The sequence below is a fragment of the Pteropus medius genome, unplaced genomic scaffold, assembly GCF_902729225.1.
Source record: "Pteropus medius unplaced genomic scaffold, Ma_sr-lr_union100, whole genome shotgun sequence".
Lineage (NCBI taxonomy): Eukaryota > Metazoa > Chordata > Mammalia > Chiroptera > Pteropodidae > Pteropus > Pteropus medius.
The window spans coordinates 6,526,463-6,546,006 of record NW_024342647.1 but is presented as its reverse complement, the minus strand read 5'-3'; the positions used below and the strand labels follow the sequence as shown (position 1 = coordinate 6,546,006).

General features: G+C 41.8%; 1 protein-coding gene across 25 annotated transcripts in view; it reads left to right on the top strand.

The window, feature by feature from the left end:
• The window catches only part of ZNF618 (zinc finger protein 618), a 163,579-nt gene that overhangs the window by 126,363 nt on the left and 17,672 nt on the right, over window positions 1-19,544 (top strand). For 7 of the 25 annotated variants that reach the window (XM_039866835.1, XM_039866847.1, XM_039866836.1 and 4 more), the window contains 4 exons: window positions 4,378-4,437; window positions 4,981-5,070; window positions 14,498-14,737; window positions 18,375-18,458. In XM_039866835.1, the coding sequence (XP_039722769.1) occupies window positions 4,378-4,437; window positions 4,981-5,070; window positions 14,498-14,737; window positions 18,375-18,458 (474 nt within the window). Of the gene's footprint in view, window positions 1-4,377; window positions 4,438-4,980; window positions 5,071-14,497; window positions 14,738-14,787; window positions 14,908-18,374; window positions 18,459-19,544 lie in introns of all 25 variants that reach the window. The other 18 variants (XM_039866851.1, XM_039866838.1, XM_039866845.1 and 15 more) reach the window with 10 other exon arrangements.

The following is a 19,544-nucleotide window of genomic DNA, read 5'->3' as shown; positions in this document are numbered from 1 at the left end:
CTTAAATAAGTGGTACCTATTAATTACCCAGAAAGGTGCAGAACAAGATTAAACTTGTTCTGTATATCAGTAACTAAGCCTCACAGACAAACGACGCTAGGTTCTGGGAGGAATTATTTCAGTTGACATCACACTGAGAAAACCAAACTGAGTTTGGCTTCTCGCATGCTCCCAGCGTGACACTGTGGAAGTGAGGTTGATAGAATAATGTGACGTTTTCCCGTGTCACTACTCAGGAGCTGCCTCGTGAGATAAGAATGCTGTTTCTTGAGGTTCTGTCACTTCCTGTAAGCATGTCAATGCCAAAGAACCCTAAAAATGATGAGATGTAGAATAAGGGGAACCAGTAGTGGCATGGTGCACTTGAAAGGACGAATTGCTACAAGTAGTGCTCTGTAGGACCAGTAAGAGGAAAAAAAACTTGGCAGCAGTGCATGCTGGGAAGTACACCTTCCACATACATGCACATCAGCTGAGCAAATTAGAGAACTGGGTATTTTCGGAGGAGGGAGCCGAAGCCATGACAGAGCAAAAGAATCCGCTAGAAGGACAGAGTCGGCCTAAGGAGCCCTGTGTGTCAGCTTGCTCGCCAGCTGCAGATCTGAGAATCACTATGATGGTAATGGTCTACTATGATAATGGGAAGATTGAGGGCGATCCATTCATGTCTGTTGAAACAGATTAAAACTCTGGACGCATTTTTAGGTTACTTGATTTTTATAAGGAAGAATAACTTGTAAAATAAAAATAAATAAAAATAAAACTATGAAATTCCACATAACATAATAAGAGACTTTAGGAGACCCAAAGGAAGAGAATACCTCTGCAAATAATCTACTGTAAAATCTAGAAGAAAATTCTGTTTGACAACCACAATGGATTATAAGAAAATATGACCTGTCTTAATCCTCTCAGGCTGCCTTAAAAAAATACCAAATGGGTGGCTTAAACAACAGAATTTTATTTTCTCTCTGTTCTGGAGGCTGGAAGTCTGAGATCAGGGTGCCGGCATGTTTGAGTTCCAGTGAGATCACTTTTGGGTCAAATACCATCACATTGGAAGGCATCAACATCTGAATTTGGGAGGGATACAACTGAGTCCACAGGATGAAGACCCCTGTGAAAAAGGGGCCTGGAGTTTTATGGCAGAAAAGCAACAGGATAAGATGAAAAGGCAAAGAGAGGACTGAGATGAGAAAGGACTGCAGAGAAGCTGAAAATATAACAGGACTAAAACCTCCATTGTAGACAGCAAAGAGCAGAGTTGATCTGCGCAGTGGAAGTAACGATGTGAAGGACAGATTTGAACAGATGAAGATAATAAGAGGAAAACATGATAAATGTGGACCACTGGGAACCAGTGTCAGATAATTGATGGTGTTGTACCAGTGGACCTGAAGCAGTATTGCAAAGATACAACAGAAGAAAAATTTGCTCAGCTAAAGGAAGACTTGCGTATGCAGATTCAAGGGCTTGTCATAAGTCAGGTAGAGTCGATATACAGAGACTTTTTAAAATTATAAATGTAAAGAACAAACATATAGCCATCTAGAAATTAAAGAAAAGCAAGTTATTTACAAATTAATCCATGATGGACATGTTTCAGACTTCTCAGTAATACTAAATGATAAAGGCAGTGAAATAGTTTTCAAGGGAAAAAGATGTAATCTAAGAATTTTATGTTGAGACAAATGGTGATTTATATGAAAAGAAAAAATCCAGGGCTCAGAAACATACTATATCTTCTATGATCCCATCTTTAAGAAATTACTTGAAGTTATACTCCAATGAACTGAGTGGTAGAACACATTTAAGGGCTCAATTATAAGGAATTAATTCATGGTACAAGAGCACTTGTGGTGAATACTAAAGCCAGGTGAACTAATAGTAAGTTTTAAATGTTGCACATCTGATTATAAAATTGTATGCAAAAGACAAAGATTACTCTGAAATATTAAATTTGAATTTTAAAACACAAGAAGGAAGGAATAGGTGAAGGATACAGTAAAGTCGGTTAAACCAGTCCTGGTATGGTCCCCAGACCAGCATCGTCCGCATCTCCTAGCAGCTGCTTAGAAATAGAAATTCTTAGGTCCATGCCACACCAGTGGAATCAGAACTTCTGGGGTGGCGCCCAGCATCTGTGCTGTAACAGTCTCTCTAGATGTTTCTTATATATGCTAAAGTTTGAGAAGCACCAAGTTAAACTCCCCTTCTCAATAGTAATAGTCAAGAAAATATTTCCTGCTTGATTATAACAATTAGAGAAATATAACATATACTATTTAAAATAATGAAGAATGTTGGAAAATAACTGAATATTGGAGAATAATGGAAAGGCAAAGAAAAGACTTCGTATATGAAGCAATTGAAAACTAAGGGAATAAACCAGAAAGGGTAGAGCAAGAGGGTAAAAAATCATGAAACAAGTAAAACTAAGCCAATTATAGCAATCAAAGCAAATGGTGTGTTCTCCTTTATTAGAAGACAAAGATTCTCAGGTTAATTTAAAAGAATTCAATTATTAATGGTTTATTAGAGGTATACCAAGTTAATTCTTTATCTTTTCCTCTTCTCTTTCTCAGGAAACTCTTTGCCACTTCCTTAACTAAATTGAATTTCCGGTTAGAATTTTCATAGCATAGCAAATGTCTCCTTAAGAGCACCCATCATGGTTGCATTTCTAAATTTTTGTGGTTATTTGATTACTTGATTTTTCTATGTTCTTTTCCAGGCTAAGTTCCTTGAAGGCAGGAACCATGAATCTTTTTGCTCACTATTTTGTGCTGGCATTTATTTTTAGCACAGTGTCTGTGTAATGAATGAAAGTACAGGAAAACTCAGGGAAATGTCTTTAGGCATATGCAAACAAGTAGGAAGGAGGATCTGACAAAGTAATTACCAAGAATTAATAACAGTAATGCCAGACGAACTGTATAATTAAATGTTAGAGCAGTGGTTCTTCACCTTTCCCGTGCATCAGAATTTTCTAGGGGGCCTATTAAAACACAGGTCGCTGGATCCCATCCCTAGAATTTTTCTTTTGGGTGTGTCTTGGGCAGGTCCTGAGAATTTGCATTTCTGACAGGTTCCCAGGTGATGCTGATGCTGCTGGGCCAGAGACCACACTTTGAGAAGTTACTGTGTTAGAAAATAGGGTAATGTTAATAAAAGGTGCAGTTCACAGTGAAGATTTTGATTTCTTGAGCCTAGATGCACCAGGCAATGTTGTATCCAAATATACAAAATAAACTTAGAATGACAGTGAAATAGAAGGGCTTATCATATTTAGTCTTTGACAGAGCAAAGACAAATAAGATTATATAGGGATAGGGTTTGAATAATATAATTAATACAGTTGGTCTAACAAATAGCAAATAGATCTTTTTCAGTGCTCATGAATTAGTTACAAAAATTATTTAACTATGAAAAAAATTTTAAAGCTTCTATATTGAGAGAAAAGCCATAAACAGAAGAAGCAGCCAATTTGAGGGAAAAAATACAGTTAACATATAGGACAAAATGATTTAAAAAGGGTAAATATACCTATAGAAACGTTGGCTATAAACACAAATGGGAAAGTCACAAAGAGAAACTACAGTTAATTAAACATGAAAAATAGTCAATTTCCTTACAAGTCAAAGAAGTGGAAAATAAAACCAGCAGTGCAATACAGTTCCCCATATCAATCACAATTTAAGAAGGTAATAATACTTAATGCTGGCTATAGTGTATGGAAACAGTCGTTTTCACATCTTTCTGATTGAGATAAAAATTGGACCAACCTTTTGATAGTATTTGGTGCTGTGGTTATCAAAAGCCTTAAAAATGCTTAATTTATCCTGTGGAAATAATGTGCAAAGATTATGCATGATAATCTTTATTTTGCAATGATGTGCAAAAAGAATGAGCAAACACAAAAATTTCTACAAGGATGTGGATCACAGCATTTTTTTAATATATATATATAAGGAAAAATTTTTTGAAACAATCTAAATGTTCCCTGGTATAGGAGACTGGCTCAGCAAATTCTAGAGTCCAGTGGGAACCGTGCAGCCAATAAATGCAGTAGAGATCGAACTTTATTGATTAAGCAAGATGTCCACAAAGTATCGTTGATTGAATGCACCAGGTTACAAAGAAGATATAGATTAGAGCTGCTAATTCAAGGCCCGCAGGAGCCAGACAGATGATGTCAATGAGAAGCATGCCCCAGATGAGATGGGAGTGAGGGGTGGGGTTTGGGGTAAGTGGCAAGGTGCACGTTCTACCCAAGGGGTAGCGGCTGCTCTTTGTTTGGGGATTACAGATGATTGAAATTTCTCTTATTTTTTTTTTAAATTTTGTATTTATCAGTATTTTATAATTTTCCCCCAGTGAACAATATTACATCAGAAATTTTTAAGAAGAAAGAAGTTAGGCAGACCCAAAAGAGAGGTAAAGACAAAGTCCGGTAGGACCTGAGAGGAAGAAGTGACCTCTTCTTGTGGGGGGCGGTGGGGGGTTGCTTGGGGGCAGGGAAGATATAGAGATGAGGGGACCCAAATATGGCCATTGCAGAGGACAGGACTTGCAAAGGGGCTGCTAGAGGTTGGCACTGGAGGTCAGCTCAGGTCACCACACATTTCCTGAGCACCGGGGCTTGGGGGTGGAGCAATGAAGGAGAACAGTGTGTGCCAGGTACTGTTCTAAGCACTTAATGTATAAATTTAATCCTCGCAGCAATCCTATAAGGTGGTCCTATTGTTACCCCCATTTTACAGATAGGAAAACTGAGGCACAGAGAGGTTAAGAGATTTGCCCAAGGTCACACAGCTCAAAATAGCAGAGCTGAGATTTGAACCCAGGTAGTCGATGCAAATGGGCTCCTGATTCTAGCTGATGGCCCCGGAATGAGGAGTTTTAGGGGAGGGAGCACGCTGCTGCTGCTGGATTGGAGCCAGGTACCTATTCCCACACTTGCCTCTTCTTCTTGGACAGAAACGGGCAATTACACCTGTGAATTCTGCGGAAAGCAGTACAAGTACTACACGCCCTACCAGGAGCACGTGGCCTTACATGCCCCCATCAGTGAGTACCTTTTGTTGTTGGGGGAGGGGTGGGCCAGTCCCACTCTGGGGCTTTGCCAGGGGAGTGTGGAAGCAAAGGTGAGCATTCTCTAGGTGGCCAGGTGTGACATGGGGCTACCTTACTCTAGTAGCTGGAATAGCTGAGAAAGCCCTACCGTTAAGCCAGGAAAGCCGGAGTCATCCCTTGGTAGACTTGGAGCATGGGCACCTCTCGTCTAAGTCCTTCAGTGGCCCTGTCCCTACCTCCTCTAAGTCCTCCAAATCATGTGGTTCTTAAGTCCCCTTTTGCCCCAAAGCTAGTGCCATGTGATACAGCCTCAGTCTGAAGCCATGCTGGGTCTAACACAGGCTAGGGCAAGGCCAACTAGACAGGATAGCTCCCTCTTTGCCCTTGGTAGTGGAAAAGAGTAAGAAGCTAGAGGGAGTGCTAAACTGGGACTCAGATCCCTAGGTATTAATCCCAGGAAGGTCGCAGACTTAAATGTGACCTTGGACAGGCCCTGTCCTGTTTCTGGCCCCCAATCTCTCTTTCCTCCCTTGACTGGAATGGGAAAGTTTCTAAGGGCCCTTTTCACAGGGACATCCTGGCCTTTTGTTCTCTTGATGCTTATTTCCTATCTTTCCTTCTGAATGTCAGAGGGGGCTCCATCCTTAGTACTTCAAGTGTGCGAGCTAGGAGGCCCTCCGTCCTCAGCCAAAATTCTGATGGGTGGGGCTTAACCAGAGCTGCAGGGCAGCAGGGCAGGATGCTTAGGAGTGGATGCAGGACTGTCCTTGCTTTTGTTTCTCAGGGCAGAGCTATGCAGATCCCATTTCCCAGTCTCTGGATGGGAAGACTTAGGTCCAGAGACAGGGAGGGTTACACAAGGTCAGCAGGGGTTTAAGCTGCCTATTATGGTCTGGGAGGCCCGTGACCCTTCTGGATCTCTGAAGATAGCAGCACAGGCAGATGGCCCCTCCAAGGGCATTCGGATGGGCAGGGAGAGGTGTACAGAGCTTAAAGAATGGTGCAGGCAGCTTCCCCAGAGAGTCTTCCCTGCTGGGCAGAATACCCGTGAGAGCTTCCATCCTGAGGTTGATAGCTGAGCTAGGATTCTTGCCCTGCTGAGCCTCTGACTGCTGCGTGACCTCGTGCCTGTCATTTCCCTTCTCTGGGCTCAGGTTTCCCATCTGTGAAGCTCTTGAGGTTTTCCAGCCCAGGGGTCTGGATTCTAGGCATCTCCAGCATGAAGAGATCCTCAGGCAGGCGTCCCTAATGGCCCAGCTAGAGAAACTCACCCAGCCACCCAGGCTCGGGGTATATCAGTCATCCAATTTCTACCAGCATGTCTGGCTGGGTCCTGTGAGCTTCCTTTTGGTGGGCACTACCCATCCATTTGACTCACTAATGGTAATGGTATTGGTGCAAACCATCAGGGCTGTGGCTGGCCTTGAGCTCCATGGCCTCAACCCCTCTGGGGATCCTTCTTTCCATGGGCCAGGACTGGCAGCTCTGTGTAAGCACCTGCCCTGATGCCTAGAGGGGATACTACCCAGAATGCACTTAGGTGTTGGTCGCAAGGCCAGCATGCAGCCGTCGCTTCAACCTTTGCAGAATGCCTTCAGTGCTGCTTCTGCTCTTCCCCCTAATGGCTTCCTGGAACAAGTGGAGTAAAGCCATGGAGTTATTAAGAGGGGGAGCTTGGCTTTGGACCTTGGCAGGTGAGCTCCAGGCCCATACTCATAACCATGAAGCTATCCTGCATCCCATGTCAGATGGTACAGCATGAAGAGGGTGCACTGCTTGCACCCTGATTTCTTCCTTAATGTCCAGGTGCTTCTTTCCTGAAGAGCTGTCTGCTGTTCCTGTTCCTCATTTTCTTTTTATCTCTGTTACAGACTCTCTGTCTTTTGCATCTGTTGGTTGAATAAATCTCTTTTCTATTGCTCACTCAAGTCTGGTGACTCTAGGATCATCTGTGTTTAAAATACAGCATGAGAGATTTAGGCAAGATCCTACAGATGACCAATTCTCCAAGGTTGACCAATAGCCCCTCCAGTGGCCTTTGGATCACCTTTGGCTCTAGAGGTTTGTGTGTCCATGGATTCTGCATGAAATTAGGGGCCAGACTTGACGGCTTCAGGTGATACCCAGGGCCAGGCCTTGAAAAAACCCTGGGTTTGGTGAGACTATCCATAGGGACCTAGGCTGACTGCAGAAGTTATTATGAATGGAGTCATAATATATACTCTTTTGTGTCTGGCTGCTTTCACTCAGCAAAATGTTTTTAAGTTTATACATGTTGTTAAATATATCAGTTGTTCATTCATTTTTACTGCTGAGCAATATTCCATTGTGTGAAAAAAATACTGGTTTGTTTAGCTCTTTGCTTGTTAATTTGAGTTGTTTCCTGTTTTAGGCTATTATTGAATAAAGCTGCTATGAAAATGCTTGTACGAGGCTTTTTGTGGACAGACATGATCGTTTCTTTTGGCTAAAGAACAAGGAGTAGAATTGTTAAGTCATAGGGGAGAGTATGTTTAACTTTTAAGAACTCACTAACCATTTTCCAAAATGACTAGCATATTACACTCTCATCGGTCACTAATTCCACGTTCTTGCCAACATTTGGTGGCAATAAGCTCTTTAATTCTAGTTGTTCTGGGGAGCGTGCAGTGGTATTTATGTTGTTAATTTGTATTTTTCTGATGACTAATAATGTTGAGCACTTTCATTTGTTTTTTGGCCATTTGTATATTTTACTTTGGAAACTAAGTCTTTTGCCTGTTTTTTGGTTGGGTTGTTTGTCTTTTTATTATTAAGTTACAGGAGTTTTTTATACTAGATCAGGGCCTTTATCAGTGACTATTTTCTCTCTGTCTTTGGCATGCCTGTTGATTTTCATACAGTATCTTTTCTTTCGATGAGCAGTTGTTTTTCATTTTGGTGAAGTCTGATTTATTATTATTTTCTGTGGTTAGTGCTTTCTGGATCCTAACCAGAATATCCTTAACCTACCTCAAGATGGTGATGATATTCTCCTTTATTATCTTTTAGAAGCTTTGTAATTTTAGCTTTTGCATGTAGGTCTGTGGTCCATTTCACCTTAATATTTGTAAATGATGATAGGCATGAGTTGAGATTGATTTCATTCCAAACAGATATCCAGTTGTTCCAATATGATTTGTTGAAAGGATTGCCTTTTCCCCGTTACACTGCATTGGGACCTTTGTTGAAAATCAATTGAATGTATAAGTAAGTGAGTTTATTTCTGCTCCATTGATTTATTTGTCTCTGCTATGCCAGCATGGTCTTATTTGCTGGAGTTTTATAGTAAGTCTTAAATCAGGTACTCTCAGTTTTTCAATGTCCTTTTTAAAGAATATTTGTCTATTTTAGGAACTTCGCTTTTCCTTATAAATGTTAATATTTTTGTCAATTACTACAAAAATATCTAACTGGGATTTTATTTAAGATTACACTGCATCTATAGACAGATTTGGGGAGAATAGACATAATAATACTGAGACTTCCAATCCATGAACATGGTATCTCTCTCCAGGTATTTAAGTCTTTTAATTTCTATCAGCAGTAGTTTGTACTTTTCAGAGTAGAGGTCTTGCACATATTTCATTAAATTATCTCCGAGTATTTTATATTTTTCGACATTACTGTGATTTTTTTTGTGTGATTTTTAATCATTGTTGGTAGTACATGCAAACACAATTGATTTTTCAGAATTGTATTTGTAACCTACAACTTTGCTAAAATAACTTGTATTAATTCTAATAGTTTATTTTTAGATTCTTGGGATTTTCCTTGTATATACTAATGTCATCTGCTAATAAAGACAATTTTATTTCTTTCTTTCCAATCTGTATTATTTTTATTATTATTTTCTTCTTTATGTACTGGTTAAGACCCTCCAGTACAATGTTAAATAGAAGAAATAAGTGGTTATCTATGCCTTGTTCCCAGTCATAGGGTTCAGTTTTTCATCATTAGGTATTGTGATTTTCATCATTAAATATAATGTTAGCTGCAGTAGATTTTCATAGATGCCCTTTGTCAGTTGAGGAATTTACCTTCTCTTCCTAGTTTACTGAAAAGGTTTATTATTTTATCATCGAATTGATGTTAACCTGTTTTTCCCACATCTGTTGAGATGATTCTATGATATTTTATTCTAATAATGTGAATTACATGGATTGATTTTTTAAAATAAGTCATTATGCCTATACTTTATTAAAATGAATTAAGACTATCAGAAAGTCAAACTGTGAAATGAACTGAAGAAGGTTACAATCTTGGAATGCCTCTTCTTTACCAGAAGAATGACTTCTTTCTTTGAAGCTTCTTTTTCTTGACTAGGTATCTAAATTAGTTTAAGACCTAGGGTAGTTTGTAAATTTAATTTGCTTTCAAGACCATGTTTTCTGATCATTTCTATCTGAAATTCCCCAGAATTTTACCTGGCTTTAATATCATTCCCCAAACTGACCCTTCAGGGACAGAGAACTGCATTCCTAGGATTAGCAGTGTGCCCCATGTTCAATCAATGGTTTGTTAATGATGATCATAATCAAGGAAATGTTTCTGGTGAAGTTTTTTAAACACCTTTATTGAGGTATATTGTTATACAGTAAAGGGCCTGTGTTTAAAGTGTACAATTTGATAAGTTTTGACCTATGTAGGCAGCCATGAAACCGTCATTGCAATCAATATTATGAACATATCCATCACTCCCAGAAGTTTCTTTGTGCCCTTTTATAAACACTTGCTTACCACTTCCTCATCCTTAGGCAAGCACTGGTCTGCTTCCTATTACTACAGATTAGTTAGCATTTTCTAGAATATTACATACATGAGATCTTATAGCGTGTACTCTTTTATTATGTGTATGGGGGGATCTGGCTTTTTTCACTTGCCATAATTGTTCTAATATTCATTCATGTTTGCACGTATTAGTACTTCATTCCTTTTAATTGATGGGTGGTAGTAGTCCATTGTCTAGATACAGTAAGTCCTCACTTAATGTTGTTAATAGGTTCTGTGACTTTAAGCGAAATGATGCATAGCAAAACCAATTTTAATATAGGCTAATTGATATAAACAAGAGTTAAGTTCCTACTGCATCTCATCAATATTATAATGAAACAACATTAAATGAATGACAGTCTTCAAGGACTTATTGTATAGAAACCGCCGTTTCCTTTCTTTACTTATGCATGGACAATTGGGTTGTTCTGGTTTGGAGCTAATACAAATAAAGTTGCAGTGAACATTCCGGTACCTGTCTTTATATGAACAAATGCTTTTATTTCTCTTGGGTAAATATCTGGGAGTGGAATGGCTGGATTATATATAGATGTATGTTTAACTTTTAAGAAACAGACAGATTATTTTTTTAAAGCTGTTATGCGATGTTACATTTCAGCCGGCAGTGTACTTTCCTTTTCATGTAATGTTCTTGTATAATTTGGGTATCAGAGTAATGCTGGCCTCATAGAATGCGTTAGAAAGAATATTCCCTGAGTGGAGTGTCAAGTAGGTTGCACTGACTGATAATGCAACCTCTATACCTTTTCAGGCTTATATTGGGAGAGACATGTTAAAAATCCAAAACTTTAATTATAGGCACACTGTTTCTCCCTTCAGTTCTGTCAGGTTTTGATTCATGTATTTTGAAACTTTGTGTTTAGATGCACACACTTAGGATCATTATGTCTTGATGAACTGACCCTTTTAAAATTGTGCAATGTCCTTCTTTATCTCCAGTAATATCTGTTGTCCTGAAATCTACTTTATCTGATATTAATGTAGTTACTATAGCTTTCTAAGGATTAGTGTTTGCATGGTATATATCTTTTCACCCTTTTCTTTTAATCTATGTATGCCTTTATATTTGAAATGCATACTTATAGTTGGTTCTCAACCCTTTATCCGGTCTGGCAGTCTCTGCCTTTTAAATGAAGTGTTTAATCCATTTACATTTAACATAATTTATTAATATGCTTGGATCTAAGTTTACCATCTTGTTGTATTTCTTTTTACCCCATTTCTTCTTATTGTTCATTGTTCTTTTCTTTTTTTTTTGCCTTCTTTAATATTAATCAGGAATTTAAAAACTATCCTTTATATTAGCTTTCTAGCTATGCTTCTCTTTCTTTAGTGGTTACTTTGTGGTTTATAATATACATCTTTAATGTGTTGTAGTCTACCATGAATTTATATCACACATCACACATAATGTGAGAACCTTGTAACTTCCATTTACTTCCCTTCTGTCCTTTGTGCTATTCTTATACATATAAGCCCAAATAAGTTATAAACCCAACAATTATTTATTTTACTTTAAACATTCAATTATTTGTTAATTAAGAAATAATAAAATGCTTTATATATTCATGTATTTATCATTTTCTGTACTTTGTATAAATCTGAATTCCCTCTATTATCATTTTCCTTTATTCCCTGAAAAACTTCTGTTAACATTTCTTAAATTTTAGGTCTGTCGATAAAAGATTCTCTTAACCGAAGATGTTTTTATCTCACCTTTTCTTTTGAAGGATATATTTTCTAGATATGAAATTCTAGATTGAGAAAAAACTTTTTTCAGCACTTTAAAAATGTCATTCTTTTGTCTTCTCGCTTATGTTGTTTCTGATGTGAAGTCAGATCATTCTGGTTGTTATTCTATATTTAATGTATCTTCTTTCTCTGGATGATTTTATATATCTCCGTATTACTGATTTTTAGTAATTTGATTATGGATGTGTAATTTTCTTTGGGTTTATCCTGTTTGGGATCCATTGAGCTTCTTGGATCAATAGGTTTATATTTTTCACCAAATTTGAAAATTTTCCATTTAATATTTTTGTAAATATTTTTTCAATTTCTCTTCCATCTCTTGTTGTGACTTTATTTATGTATATGTTAGGTTGTTTGATGATGTTTACAGATAAACTAAAGCTCTGTTCAGTGTTTCATCCTTGTTTTCCTTCTGTGCTTCAATTTGGAGAGTTTCAAGTGCCCAATCCTCAAGTTCACTGATCTTTTCTTTTACAGTGTCTACTTTGTTTTATTAGAAATATTCTAAAGTGAATTTTTCATTTCAGCTGTTACGTTTTTCATGTCTGTAATTACCACTTGGTTCCTTTTTACATTCTTTCTTCATTATGTTCATATTATCTTTTAAATCTTTGAGCATATTTATAATAATTGCTTTAAGGTCCTTGACTACAAATTCCATTATCTTTGTCATTTCTTGTTTCTCTTAACTGTTTTTTCCCCCCTTTGGACTATTACTTTTTTTTTGCTTCGCCCGATGAGTACATTTTTATTTTGTGCTGTACATTATGGACGCAATGTTGTTGAGTGTCTGGATTTTGTTATCTTCCTTTGAACTGTTAAATTTTGTTCTGGCAGATAGTTATTTTACTTACAGATCAGCTTGATACTTCAAAGTCCTGTTTTTAAGTCTCTCTGGATCTTGTTTTTAAGCTGTGTTAGGGCAAGTCTGGAGTATAGTAGTCTCTCCTTATCTGCAGTTTTGCTTTCCATGGTTTTAGTTACCTGTGGTCAACCATGGTTCAAAAATATTAAATGGAAGATTCTAGAAATAATTTATGTTTTAAATTGTGCACTGTTCTGAGTAGCTTGATGAAATCTCATATCATCCTGCTCCATTCCTCCTGGAACGTGAATCATCTCTTTGTCCAGCATATCCATGCTATCTATATAACTACCCACCCCTTAATCACTTAAAAGCTGTCTCAGTTATCAGATTGATTGTCGCAGTATCACAGTGCTTGTGTTCAAGTAAACCTTATTTTGCTTAATAATGGCCCTAAAGCCATTCATTTAACTTTTATTACACTATATTGTTATAATTGTTCTTTTTCATTATTAGTTATTGTTAATCTCTTAGCGCACCTAATTTATAAATTAAACTTTATCATAGATATGTGTGCAGAGGAAAAACCATAGCGTATCTAGGATTTGGTACTATCCAAAGTTTTAGGCATCCACTGGGAGTCTTGGAACGTATCCCCTATGGATAAAAGAGAACACTGTAATCTTTATTCTAGGGTTAGAGTAATCCTTCCAAGGCATTGCTTCTCTGGATCATGCCCAGGGTATTCAGCAAGGTCTCTCCTGTATGGCAGGTAGGAGCTCAAATGCCCTTTGTGTAACCTCTGACTCCTTACTCAGCTCACAGCCCCCCTGTTGGTCACCAGGCTTTGCAGAGGCTCCCTCTGCACATATCGGCCTGGCATTCAGCCAAAGACTTCATGGCCCATGCACATTTCTGGAGTTCTTTTTTTTTGCCTGGTTCTTTCATCTTTATTATTCTGTCTTGCAAATTTTAGCTACCTCAGAAACCCTGAACTCTGATCACTGTCTCCTCAGTTGAGTTAGATTGCTCTGCTTCCTTTGGGCTTCACCTCTGTGCCATGGTCCAGAAAGTCTCTCCAGGCAGAATGATCATGGGGCTCACGACAGGTCTTTCATGCATCACAGTCCTGCACTTCCTGCTGTTCAAGATCTGAAAACTGTTGTTTCATGTATTTTGTCCAGCTTTACAGATGAATTTGGAGGAAAGCTAGTCCTATACAAGTTGCTCCATCACAGCCAAAACTGTAAGAGCTCCAAGTTCTCTTTCTAAGACTAAAATCCACAAGAAGAGTTTCTCAAATTAGACTTCTCTTGCATCACGTCTCCCATTCATGTCTACTTCCAGCCTCTGAGCTGAGCACACTATTCCCATTTGCGTTGAATGCATTTTTACACCCCTCTACCTACTAAAGGCTTCAGGGAGACCCCCCGAGTCTCTCCGCCCACTCAGCTGCAGTTACTTTTTTTGTATTCTTATATTCTCTGAAATATTTTGCTCCAGTTAAATTTCGAGCTTCACAAAAAGAAGAGACCACTGTGTTCTCTTGTTTTTAAATATTTCTTTATGTGAAAATATATCATGTTTCTTACAAGAGCAATCAGCCTGTCTGTCTAAAACTCTCCCTTTTCTCGTGAAAGCCCAGATAGGAATTCTAGCCTGATAACATTCCATGTGAGAAGGTCAACAGATGGTGTAAACTATTAAGTGAAATGAGTTGGGAGCATGGAAAATTCGTCCTGACTCAGCCCCAACCTACTCTGTGACCCTGGAGTGGTGCGTGTACCTCCCTGAGCCTCCACATCCCCATCTGCCTTATATTCTAGGGGCCTTTGGGAGGATAATATGTGAGGTAGGCTTACCTCGAGGAGAAGCTGAGGAAGGTTCTAGACTCTCGGACTTTCTCAGGCTCTGGGTAAGAGAGAGAGAGTCTTTGCTTTCTGTGGACTGAGACCAGGTTTTATCCCTCGAGCCTGGGGGTCTGTGGCTCAAGAGGCCACTTACTCAGCCAGCTCTGAGGGCTCTCAGGGACTGAGAGCGTGACCCTCTCAGGTACCGCCCCCGGGTGGGAGCCACCGGACGATCCAGACACGGGCTCTGAGTGCTCACATCCAGAGGTCTCCCCATCTCCACGCTTCGTGGCAGCGAAGACCCAGACGAACCAGTCGGGGAAAAAAGCTTCGGCCTCCGTGGTCCGATGCGCCACCCTCTTACACCGCACCCCTCCAGCCACCCAAACCCAGACGTTCCGCACTCCAAATTCAGGATCTCCGGCAAGCAAGGCAACCGCAGGTACCAATGGCCTATGTAACCCCACACTTCCTCCACTCCCTGCCCTACAGCCACCTGCCACAGCTGTGCCCGAGGTCATTGTTCCCTTGCAAGAGCAGGAGTGGAGGTCCCATCGTTCTCTGAGACGAATCTGAGTCCCAGCTCTGCCTCTGGCTGGCCCTCCAACCATGGTGAGCCACCTAACCTCTCTGAGTCTTAGGGTTTCTTACCTTAAATCAGAGAATTGTATGAGTTTGGTTTGCACACTTCTTTTTTTTTTGAAACAGAAGATTATTTTTCCCAAGTCATGGCCCAAAGTGTTAAAAATAAATGTTTTTAAATTAATTACCAACATTTAAATATTAGATTTTATGTAAAATTTGATTTCTAGCTGACTTTGAAAAGTCAGTTTTGCACTCGTGGGCCCACTTTCCTGCAGGGTGACAATCGTCTTGGGACAGAGCCACAGCTGCCTCCTTTCATAGAGCATGTGCTCTCCACTTTTCCACAGTCCCCACCACTCCTTCCTGCCTACCCAACACAATGGCCATGTGGCAGGTGTCATTTCTCATCATGATCACTCTGTTTGTTGTCTGTCTTACATCCAGCCCAATTCATTCATTTATGTCACCTGCCTGGACCCTCTTGGCATGAGATTGCATCCCCCATTTTTCAGAAAACCCAGATCTAAAAACTCATTTCTACAAAGAGCTGCTTTCCAGGAAGCTGAGTGGTTGACCTGGAGCTCTGTTCTCTTGCCCTTTCTCTACCTACTACTAACTATCCAAGAAATTGCTCCATGACTGTAGCCCAGTGTGAGACTGATAGACACCAGCTCCACTGTTTTCTGAGTCCGTGCAGAAAGGGGCTCAGACTCCAGGAGAGTGAACAGGCAGTGATAGGTTAACAGCAGCACTGTGTGCTAAGTACCAGTTATCAGAAATCCTGCTTCATACCTGGATGGAACGAGCCTTGAACCTCCTGCCTGGATATGTGGCATGTAGGGTAGAGTGATGATGTGGTCCCTCTGGGACCGTGGGCCTTTCAGTTGCTTTCAAGAGGCCTATAGCCATTTATTAAATTCACAAGCTATCAAACTGAGAACAGAGTTAAATCTACTGGTCCAGTAGATTGGACCAGTGACATAGCCAAGTGACTAGTTGTGCTTGCCTTTATTCTTTGGTTCAGGAGACTCCTTTTGGGCAAGGATGTGGTTCTTAAAAATGTCTGAAGATAGGCTTATTGTGCTTAGATCTCCCAAAAGGAGAGTAAGTAATTAATCAACCTTAAAGGTAATGGTTTTTCAGGTACTGTGTTGAGAAAAGCCAATAGCTGTTGTATTTTTGCAGCAGTAGTCACATATTAGACCGTTCATCATGGGCTCATTGGTGGTAGATGTTGGCTCAACTGAATAATGGGATCATGGCTTTCAGATCTTGCTTTTTACTCTTGACCTGGTGGCTAGGAGTTTTTATGGCTGTAGTTTCCTTAGAGATCAGCTTGCAAGGGGCCGTGTGGTCTGTGGCAGCTCTCAGAACTCAGTGCCTCCAAGTAAACATCCAGCAAGCTATGGGCTTTGCCCGTGGTTGCCTTTATGTGACTTGGAAGACTTGGGGGCAAGGGTGTCACACCTAGCTTTACAAGGTAGGCAGGGCAGAGGACACCAGATTGTGAGCAGGAACTGGCATGTTAGAACTAGAAGTTGTCACTGCCCTCTTCACTCCAGAATAGGTGCTCTTCCTGTGTGGTTGTATGGATCTGTGCGTGGGACCTCACCTATGGTGTTGTCCACTGGTTTGCAGCCAGAAGTGCCTATGGCAGGCATAGCTGATCAAAATTTGCATCATCAACTGAGTAATAGGAAACTAATTATAACTTCAGTTCTCCTAAGTTCTTCCAGCGTGTTGGTTAGGCTACACGAAGATCCTCCGCAGATGGGTAAGCATCCCCCTGCATGCACAAGGATTAAGACAGAGAAAGGAATCACTTGTTAAAAAAGCAGCATCTGCCTCGAGAATGAAGTCTTTTTATTCTGCCATCTGAGAAGGCGTGTCCAGCCCCAGGAACTTGACCATCTCACTTTCCTATTTTTTTTTTCCCACCTGTAAAATGGAAATGACAACTTGAACCTCACGGAGCTGTCCGGAGGATTAAGGGAAACCGTGGGTGTAAGGTGTCTGTCTGGACCAGTGCCTGGAACATAGTAGGTACTCAGTAAATGAGAGCCCTCGCCCCTAGACAGAATTTGGGGGCTTCGCCAGTTTACAGATGGCATCTTGAAGGAGGCAAATGTGTAGCTCTCAGCCCAGGCATTCCAAAAACACATTTCGAAGAGAGGGCCATCCTTGCAATGCTGCGGGCAGCCTCTGCAAAAAGGAAGCTGCGTCAGGAAGTATTGTGGGGGTCGAGGTACAGGGCGTTGAGCGGGGCCTGCAGGAGCCGCCTCTGATTTCCATCACCCTGAGGATCTGGCTCCCACAGTATGAGCACTTGCCGTTCTGGCGTGGGGTAGACTGGGTGACAGTGGCATTTCCCAAAGCGGATTCCTGAAGTCACTGTTTTTGAAGGATATTAAGGAATGCAATATTTAAAAAATGGGTTTTAGTGGCCAAGTATGTTTGAGAAGTCTGAGTTAAATAAAGCTAAATGGATCTCATTCTGGTCCAAACTTCTCAGAGCCTTTGATATCCTTGTGCAAGTTGTTTCTCCTTAAGAAAGGGGCCGGGTCAGCGGCTCATTCTAAATTGAGTTGTTCCCAGAAGCCTGTATTCCCCTCGATCCTCCAGCATCCCACTGTGCCAAGAGAAGCTTAGAAAAGCCAGGTTACCTTCCAGCTCAGATGTCCTGTGTCAGTACCTTCTGCAGGTGGGGCTGGAAGTGGGGACTAATTTCGTGTTTTTCCACTTGTTGGACCTTCTTCTCTGCCCTTTGGGACTTCCGGACAGCGCCCAGGAGAGGCTGAGCCACTCAGGAGAGTGCCACCTGTGAGCAGAGACACTCCAGACATCACCCTGGAGCTAATCCCTTCCCTGGGATGAACACTGTCCAGACCTCTCCTGGTTTTTGGCCTCCCAGGATTTGGGGCTGCCTCCCCACCACCCACTGACCACTCAGCTTATGGAAATGGATCAACTGGCCCTCCTGCTCTGCCAGAGCCACCACCAGGAGACAGTCTTGTCATCCTCCCTGCTCCTTTGTGAGGCCTTTGACTGCAGAATGTGGCAGAGGGAGTAGTGGGGGCGAGGGCGGGGCAGGTCCAAATTACTCAGTGTCACAAATGTGGCTCTCCAGGGGCCAAGGATGGGAGATCCAGGCCATCTGCTCACTTGGCTGGATTTCATGTGTGCTCTTGGACTTGTCACCCACACATCCCCCCATGCCTGGACCTCCACGCATTCTGGGCACTGTCAGGAGGGTGTCTTGGGGCCCTGACAAGGTATCAGGTAATTCAGGTGAGCCTGAGGAGCTGAGGAGTCTGGTTTGTGGTCCCGGAGCTGGTTCTCCCAGCATAGAGCCCCGGGGCCTCCCCAGCCCAGGGGCCAGCAGCACTCTTTCCAGGTACCCCAGCCTCTGAGCTGCCTCTGGGATGCTCCACCTCTGGACCTAGTGCTGATCCATCACCATCATTTTCTCTTGCTCTCTCCTGTCCCCCACCCAGCAGAAAGTGCTTTCAGTCGGAGAGTAGAAAGCAAAGCACAAAACCACTTTGAAGAGACGAATAGCAGTTCCCAAAACTCCAGCGGTGAGTGTACCCCGAGATGGCTGTCCTGTCCTGTCCTGTGGCTGCCACCTCCATTTGCTCCCAGTCATGATGGTGGCAGGTGCTTTGCAGGCCTGGGTTTTTGTGGTAAATGGTGGTGGTGTTGGGAGGAGGCGGGGCTTGGGGAATTAGAAGGAGGCCAGGGTCGGACAGAAGCCCAGGAATCTTTTCTTCCAGGGACATCCCTCTGGGCCTCAGGGCATCTCAGGGGCTGTGGCCCCTCTTTGTCTCTTGTCCATGAGAGAGGAATTCCCCCCCTCCCAGTAGCCCACAGCATCCACTCACATGGCCCCAGAGGGTTGGGCCTGAAAGAGAGCCATTGCTGTTTTTAGGGTAAACACTGTGGCCAGTTTCTTCCCAGGAGAGGCACAGGGGGTGCAGTAGTGAGAGCTGTGGGCCCTGAGTTCTGGCCCCACTTTGGCCCCACCAGGGCCATCCAGAGGTTCCCTTCCAGCCCCACCAGCCCAAGGTTTGCCTGAGGTTCCCGGTGGTGTTTTGGCTCCCCCTGGTGGCTTTCCGCAGGACCCTGGCAGAGCCAAGAGTGCCTTGGACACAGCAGCCAAAGGCTATTATCCCTAGGCAGACCCAGGTCAGTCTGCAGGGCCGTGGGTGGTCATGAGCAGCCTCTGTCCAAGAAAGGCATAGCACTGTGTTCTGCATAGTGACAGCCAGGTCAGAAAGGGAAAAGAATTCTTAACACTTTGGTTATATAAAGGCACCCACTCTCTTGCACAGTTGAAGTTTCATTTGCTGTATTAGTTGTCAGCCTGTGCCCAGCATGTCCTGAGCACTGCTTGGGTGTAGATGGATGGTAGATGCGGGCTGATCGCCAGGGCCCTTTATGAAATAGCCAGGAGAACAGACTTGAACAAGGAGGCTTCTGCATAGTAATCTGAGCTCCAGCTCACATCTCCAGCCAAAGTTCAAACCCCGCTCTACCACCTGTGAGCTGGTGACTCGGGCTAGCCTCTTACTTCCTTCTCCGCTGTAAAGTGGGAATAGCACACATGTCCCTGCACTGGTGAACATTCAGCGAGTGCCCTGCATAGATTACGTAAGCACTCACAT